Below are 8345 nucleotides of genomic sequence, written 5' to 3'. Positions count from 1 at the left end.
GATGGACAGAATCTGCGAGCGGAAGAGACTGGAGGAGCGGGAGGTGCGGCGCTACACCCGGCAGATCCTCTCCGGCGTGGAGCACCTCCACCAGCACGGCGTCGTGCACAGGTGATGCACGTGATGCGCGAGCGCTCGCTTGTGTTGTCCCACGGCGGCTAGCGTTTGGAGAAAGAGTTTCGGGTTTTGGACTACGGTTCAGACACACGCACGCACGCACACGGCGCGCACACACGTTGACACGCACACACGTGCACAACGTTGTCGCACGCACACTCGAACACGCGCACGCACAGACGAGGACACACACGGGCACACACGCACACACAGGGCATTGGGGTATTAACGTAGACTACCCTCCCCCAAAAGGCAATGTCAGGAAGGGGGCGTTTGTGGTTGTTGAGACTGTTAAGGAATTTTAGTAGGTGTAGGTGTGAGGGGCCCTACATATAAATATATAGACGCATACAAACACACACACACGCACCCACACAAATGTACAGTGAGAAAGAGAGAGGGGCGAGAGAGGTGAGGAGTGAGGGAGAGAGAAAGAGAACGGGGGTGGGTTTATGGTTTTCAGACTTCTGGCTCCTCTGAGGGTGGCAATGTGATTACCAGGCAGTGACCTCATCGTACCGCGCGGCGCCATGATTCACACATCATCACGACATCGTCCACTTCCTCTCTAATGAAGTCCCTCAACGATGTCATTCCCAGCCCGTCAAATGGCACCTCTCCCTCTCTCGCTCTCTCTTGTGGTCTGTCTCTCGTTCTTTCGTTCTCTTGTTCTCTCTCTCCCTCTCTCTCGCTCGTTCCCTCTCCCTCTCTCTCTCGTTCTCTGTCTCTCTCTCTTGTGGTCCCTCACTCGTTCTCTCTCTCTCTCGCTCTCTCTCTTATTCTCTCTCTCCTGTTTTCTCTCTCTCTCGTTCTCTCTTTCATTCTCTCTCCGTCTCGCGCCCCATTTGAGACACGATATCATTCGCGGGGTCAAAAGCACACATACACACGCACAAAAACACTTCTCGTCATTACCACACACAGATGTAACGGTTCAGGACGTGTGAAAAAACGTGCACTCGCATGAACCTGCCACCCACATCTAACAGGTTCACCACTGCCTCCCTTTTCATGGAGTTTTTTCTGTGTTTTTGTCTACTCTCACTCCCCTCTCCCTTCCCTTCTTTCTTCTCCCCTTCTTTGAAATGTAAGTCGTAGTTGCGTGAACATGGTTTAGTGTGGCGGTGTGTGCGATTAAGGCGGTCAAACGTGGTGCAGAGTGGATCTCCAGGCTGTAGTTTAAAGGCTGCTCCCTCCCTTTCCTGTTCAACCACAACTTTTCATGTCACTGGGCGATAGTTTTAGAGACGCCATTTTGGGGTTGGCGGTGAGACGGTGGGGGAGGTTGGAGGGGTGTGTTCAAAGGCACCGGAGATTACTTTCCCAGGTGAACTAAAGGGGTCTCAGTTCGGTGGAGGACGAGGAGGGACAAACGGTACCACAGAACTCAGGAAACTGGATCTCAGTCTGATAACTGGACGATGGGCCGCGCAGGACAGGATATGGCTTTTACCAGCTGAGATTCAATCAATGGACAAAGCTTCCTAAAAGTGAACCGAAGTTTCTTCGATTTCTGAAAGTCATTGAAGAACTGTCGAGTATATTGATCACAGCTTGACGACAGAAATAAATTCTTAACTCATACCCAAGTGTACAATTGAACCATGCATTTTTCTTTGTCTGAAGAAATGTGTCTTTTCCAACATTGTCTCCTCTCTGCAGAGATCTGAAGATTGAGAACTTCCTCCTGGACGAGCATAACAATATCAAGATTGTGGGTACGTTAAGTCCTTCGGATATCCCTCTCTCTCAGAACACAGGTCACAGGTTTACATACCTGTGCACTCGAATAATTGAGTGCACCATTTTACGAGTGTGTGTTGCGGGACATTAGCAACGTAACCTTTTTCCTCTGTACATATTTGTACCCAGACTTTGGTCTGAGCAACACTCTGAAAGCGGAGTCTCTGTCTCTGGAGCTTCTTAACACCCAGTGTGGAAGTCCTGCCTACGCTGCCCCGGAACTGCTGGCTCACAGGAAGTACGGCCCCAAAGTGGACGTCTGGTCCGTGTAAGCCCCTCCTCTGAACACAACACGTCTATGAGATCGGTTTGGACTGGTTCAGACGAGAATGTGATTCAGACTCTAAAAGGCTCCTGCTTCTATCACCTATCTTCCATCCATGAATGAATGCCTTTGTGCCATATGGTGGACACTTTCGTCCAAATATTTTTACACTACCCTGAGTGCATGGGTGCCCCCTTTGGGACGCCAAAACCCTTAACTATGGCTGTTTGAATGCCATGCTGTAGCAGTTGAGCTAGACAGGAAACTAGATTGTTTGAAGTACAACTCAGGCTGCAATGCGAAGCAAAACCATTTGTATTCGTCTGTCTGTTTGTGTCCTCATACATTTGCCTTCATACCTGCCTGTGTGTGTGTGTGTTTGTGTGCGTGTGTAAACAGGGGTGTAAGCATGTTTGCCATGCTCACGGGGACTCTGCCCTTCATGGTGGAGCCGTTCAACATCAAACAGCTGCATCAGAAGATGGTCAACGGAGAGATCAGTGCCATACCCAACGACGTCAGCAAAGGTGACCCCCCTTTACATAAGCCCTCACAAAGGTACCAACGTACATAGCCCACACACACACACACACACACGCACACGCACACGCACACGCACGCACACGCACACGCACATAAACACGTGTGTGTGTGTTTCTGTGGGCTGTAAAGACACAGAAGAAGGTTTTGACCGCACTGAACCCAAACGTTTCTCAATGGGATGCAACGGTATCTAAGTAACCTGCGGTCCCTGGACCGGTGTCTCACTTTCGCCCGCCGCTTAATTTCCGTCCATCTTTCTCACACACAAAGAGTCTTTTTAGTTAACTCATCTCGGCGCCCTGTCACCGCAAACAAACACAGCTCCTGTTACCGTAATCATCGCCAGTCTCTTTCTCCCTCGCTCTCTCGCTCTGTACCGGGCGATAAGATCCGATTGGTCTGTACGCTCCGGTGCCCGTGCGTCCCGGTGCCAACCTCTCAGACCCTGGCAGCGCAACGCAGTCTGGTTTCTCTGGCCGGCCGTCAGCCCTAGCGATCGATGTCAGGCCCTGCGCATCACGGTGTTGCTGTTACCACTACTACTACTACTACTACTTTTATGGGGAGCTCTAAATACTTTTATTTAGAGTTAAAACTGCCAGGTGGAAAGTATACAAATTGGCAAAGAAATAGCTTCAATTGAAATAAAAGAAACACTTGGATCCACCAACGCGTCATCTCAGAGCGCCAATTACACACTTGGATTGGAAGAGAAGAAAATTAAAATGGTTATACCCTGCATCTCCATCTCAAGGTCTCTCTGTGTCTGGTTGTGTGGTGTGGTGTTGTGTTGTGCGGTGTTGTGCGGTGTTGTGTGGTCACAGGGGCCGTGGGGTTCGTCCTGTCTCTGCTGGAGGCCGACCCGGCCAAGAGACCCAGCGTCCGAGCCGCCATGGAGGAGAGATGGCTCAACGAGGGATACGCCAAGAAGCCTCTGCTGTCGCTCTTTCATAAGAACAGGTGATGAGGGTGAAGATGATGATGACAGTGGTCATGATGAAGATGATGATGAGGATGACGGTATTTTTAGATATATGTGATTAAAGAGCAGTTAGGGGTCATGCATCTCGCTGAAGGATACCGAGGTACATTGATGACGTTGGAGTTTCAAACCCAAAATCTTTCGACTGGGAGACAAACACCCTTATAATGATCTTGCCCACTTTGATATAATTATCATTATTTGTACAATATTTACAATAATATATACAATTGTCATACAATATATAATATGCATACATAATACCGCAGTGCGTACATCCTTACCATGCAGACTCAGTCGCAGTGGGAATCAAACCCCTAACCTTGCATTAACATGAGCGAGACCTCCATTTGATGCACCTCATTCCTCAGGCTGAGTGCAGAGGAGCTGAACTCGTCAGTGGTGACCTACATGACGGAGACGCTGGGCTACTCCGTGGCGGACGTCGTGCACACGCTCACCAACAACAGGCCGTCCTCCATCATGGCCTCCTACCACCTGCTGCTCAACAAGCTCTGCAGGGGCCAGAAGGCCGAGAGAAAACCGAACAAGGTACGCACACACCTTCCAAAAGGGCCTCATGTATAGAGGCCATTATATTAACGTTTCCAAGATGGCCACTGTACTATACCATCACTTCCAGCAGGCTGGGATTCGCTGTTTGTCCAATGTCCAATGGAAATTGTAGTTTTAATTATTTGATCTGCCAATGGTTGTCACCACGATTGATCGATTGATATACTTAATTAGCAGATGACCTGAACACCAGGGTAAGAGGTTATGCCTGCAAAAGAGTGCGTTCAATCTATAGGGGGAGTCATCCTATGCAAACCAATCTGCAATGTGATGTTGGGCTATGGTTCACCTTAACTAAGAAAATGACTTTGGCACATTAATTTGCTCAATGCAACAGAAGCGCAACGGCAACGAGGAAAGCCTGCCCAGTACAAACACATGGAGGGGCAGGAAGGGTAGTGGATCCAAGACTCAACCACAGGTAATTAAAACTCTTGGAGAACCGATTCTTTGTATTGCACTAAGGTTTCATTTATCTTCTGTCACAGCACCAGGTCAGTGTGTGGTTTAGACCCGTTTCACAGAGGGGTCAGGACAGACACATGTGTTGATCATAACAAAAATTCTTCCACGATGACACCTTTAAACATGTTAAATGGGTCTATGTCACTAGATTTGTGTCTCTGCCGGAACAGTCTCATTTCTATGTAGAGCAGACATGTAATTTGTGTTATGGGCTACATAAAACACAACCCTTTGAAAGGGTATTTTGATAACGTAGTCTACGTTACTGTAAAAAGCACCCAGTACACACATTGGAATTTAGCTTTACATAATTTCCTCAACACTAGATTCTTGCTAGCAGTCTGTCAGACACTCTCACTGAACTAGGTTAGATAATTATAAAAGTGCTAAAAGTTACCAACATGTCAGAAGAGGCGGCATCTCGACAAGTGGCGGTTTTAACAATCTACACACCGACTTTCCACACTTGACAGCCAATCATAAATCCCTGCTAATTCCAGCAGGAGGCGGCTGGCGAGAACGTCAACAAGCAGCCCGCCTTCCGCCCGCTGAGGAGTCAGAACCAGCGGAGGAGGACCGGAGACCCCTTCAGGAGGGACCAGGGGGGAGACGATGAGGAGAACCGGCCCCCCTCTTCATCCCTCCCTCAGCTGCCTCCTTCCTCCCCCTCCTCCTCTTCCTCCTCCTCTTCCTCCCTCCCTGCCCTCCCTCCCCTCCTAGTCTCCCCGCCCCCGGCTCCTCCCCTGGCCGGAGAAGGCGGGATATCAGACGAGGAGGTCGCCATCACCGTGGATACCAGGGAGCTGGTGTTTCCTAAAGGTACGGATCGACCCGTAGTGAGTTCAAGTGACAGTATAGGAGCGAACACCCGGGTTATGTCCTGGCTTCTGCTCTATCTTTAACAAATGGTAACAAAAAACGGAACGTATTTATTTTTACTATATGGTTACACTTTACTCCTGAATTAAGTAACCATGAACTAACATGATGTAGAAATGTAGTCATTTAAAGTAGCAATAAGCATTATTGTAAAGCATTAGCTAAGGGGTGATGGTTAGGGTTGAGGTCAGGGTTAGTGGATTAGGGGTAACCCTGACCTTAACCCTATTGATTCCTGTTTTGATGAATAACTAATTTAACATGCACACACGTCCACTTTAGTTAACAGGAACAACATAAGTAAACATGAACGCATTAGTAAATGATGAGTAGACCATTCGTTAGCTGTTAATTAACTGTTTATTCATTGCTGGTTAGATCTTTAAATGCATTAATTGTTAATGTGTTAATTAATGGTTTATTAAGTTTACTGTTCTGACTATATGTAAAGAATTTTCAGGGTGTATGTGTATGTTAATATTTGTGAGTGTGTGTGTGTGTGTGTGTGTGTGTGTGTGTGTGAGTGTGTGTGTGTGTGTGTGTGTGTGTGTGTGTGTGTGAGTGTGTGTGTGTGTGTGTGTGTGTGCGTGTGCGTGTGCGTGTGCGGCATGCGTGCGTGCGTGTGTGTGTTCAAGTGTCCATGTTCGGGCACAGGGAGCTGGTCCATCTCTCTCCGCCCAAAAACTCTGCCACCAAGCTCTGTGACTCCGCCCCCTGCCAAGTCCTCGACGCCAGCAGCAGCGCCGCCAGATCCCACGCCCGACCCCCCCACCTGCTGCGGACCACCCACTCGGACGGCGCCACGGACCCCCGCGGGGAGGCGGGTTACCACGACAACCGTCACCCGGACAACCACAGCCGCCGCCTGAGCGGCAGCGAGCGGCTGGAGAAGCTGCAGACGTTCTACTCGTCGGAAAAGGCGGGAATATCTCCCAGGATGCTCCTGGAGGCCGACGTCAAAGCCCCGTTCGACCCGGACCGGGGGGGCCGCCTGGGGGGGAAGAACGCCATGGAAACGGCCAAGGTGTCGCCGCCGGCAACCCTGCCCCGCCTGCGTCATGTGGGCCTCAAAGTGGGCGGGGCTGGCGGCGGCGGCGGCAGGAAACTCACATGGGTGGGGCTGACCCGGACGGGACCCCCGGGGTTCCTGGTGAACGGGTCCAAGCCGCCCGCCTTCCCCTCGCAGAGGCTGCACGCCCTGGGGGCCAAGGGCCTGAGGGGGGACCGCGGCAAGAGGGCGGGGGAGTCGGCCAGTCGAGGAGGAGGAGGAGGAGGAGGAGGAGGGGGGGGAGGAGGGACAGCGGGGGCTGGGGGCACGGGGGTCAAGCGCAACACGGTGCAGCTGCGTCCGTCCCTCCAGCACCGCGTGGCCGAGCTGAACCTGCCGCTGCTGCCCGCCGCCCTGCAGGGGAAGACGGAGAGGAAGAGCCACCTGCACAGCATGGACTACTGAATGAAGAGGAGGAAGAGGAGGGAGGAGGAGGAGGAGGGTGGTGACGGGGAGGAGGAGGAGGAGGAGGAGGAGGAGGAGGAACAGGAACAGTTGATCTCAGGTGCCATGTGTAGTGTTTGGGGGTTTGGGACCCCCAAACGGCAGGAATAATACAGTAGAATTCGAGTATGTCAATATAAGAAAGGGCTAATGTACATTAAAGGTGCTGTATGTAAGACTTAAGAGATATGATTGGAGTGTAAATGGTTAGAAATGGCATAGCTATGGGTCAGCTGTGTGCGATGTGAGAATATCCAATCAGCTTTTTTCCGTGATTGGTTCTGGGAATCCATCCTTTGTCAATCACAGGTGCGTGATGCAACACTTACAAAGGGCAGAGCAATGGAGAGAGCGAAGGAGAAATGAAAGAGTCGTCTTTTGGGTTGTTTAGGTTCAGACTATTGCTCTCATCAGCTGTTTTCTGCTCTCTCCCTCTCTCTTTACAACTCTTAAATCTTCCCTAAGAAAAATATGTGAATGAAACCTATGTTTCGAATGTATTCTAATAGGGTCTAACCATCATATCTAGGCAAAAAGGTAGAAAAAAATAAAGAAAGAGGGACAGGGCCTTAAATGTAAGCGATATCAAGGTGACCTAAATGGATTTACATGTTTATCGTCCGTCCTTCTAATTAAAAAACATTAATTGACTGGCGACTCCTCCAGACACCCCGGACAGTATTTCATAGGCTTAACTCAAGTGTCTTATGTTTCTACAGTATTGGAAAGCCTGACCACAGCACTTACACAGGATTACAACGCATTGATTATGCTATCAAACAGTGCCAAAGACTTAACTATTCAGAAAACAAAGAACACCTCCCTGACAGCATGTGTGTGAATGAATGGATGTGTGAGAGTGTGTGCAAGGTTGTGTGTGTGTGTGTGTGTGTGTGTGTGTGTTCGCGAGTGAGTCAATCCCAATGTTGTACAGCTTGTTGTTCTAACTGTATCGACCTGATGACCGCATTTGTATTTACTGTTATTTGTGTTTGTCTAAATAATTTTTTTTACACACAAACAGAGCTCTTGTGATTCGTTGCATGCATTTGCTGAATGAAAGTCTCAAATCTCGATCTATATTTCAGTTCAGCCTTGAACCCCAGAACTTGTATCGGCGATTCATTGTGTCTGTGTCTGGCTGCCTCTCTGTTAACCTCCTCCGAGAGTCTCTCTCTCTCTCTCTCTCTCTCTCTCTCTCCCCTCTTTTGGGTCATTAATAATGGGATGCTTTGCAGACTGGAAGAGGATTCTGGTTGCTGTTCAGCGAATCCTGAATATTG

At 49.6% G+C, this 8345-nt stretch overlaps 1 protein-coding gene across 1 annotated transcript in view; it reads left to right on the top strand.

Moving 5' to 3' along the window:
* LOC132449949 (hormonally up-regulated neu tumor-associated kinase) overlaps window positions 1–7539 on the top strand; it is an 11048-nt gene extending 3509 nt beyond the window's left edge. The window contains 9 exon segments of the mRNA XM_060041851.1: window positions 1–111; window positions 1780–1835; window positions 1990–2128; window positions 2525–2652; window positions 3493–3628; window positions 4022–4202; window positions 4564–4647; window positions 5192–5510; window positions 6206–7539. The exon segment at window positions 1–111 is cut by the window's left edge and continues 59 nt beyond it. Of these exon segments, the coding sequence (XP_059897834.1) occupies window positions 1–111; window positions 1780–1835; window positions 1990–2128; window positions 2525–2652; window positions 3493–3628; window positions 4022–4202; window positions 4564–4647; window positions 5192–5510; window positions 6206–7023 (1972 nt within the window). The 3' untranslated portion in view covers window positions 7024–7539.
* Window positions 7540–8345: the final 806 nt, after the last annotated feature.

This window comes from Gadus macrocephalus, chromosome 21 (genome assembly GCF_031168955.1).
Source record: "Gadus macrocephalus chromosome 21, ASM3116895v1".
In the NCBI taxonomy this organism is placed as follows: domain Eukaryota; kingdom Metazoa; phylum Chordata; class Actinopteri; order Gadiformes; family Gadidae; genus Gadus; species Gadus macrocephalus.
Note: the sequence above shows the minus strand (reverse complement) of the source record. Positions and strands in the feature narration are given on the sequence as shown.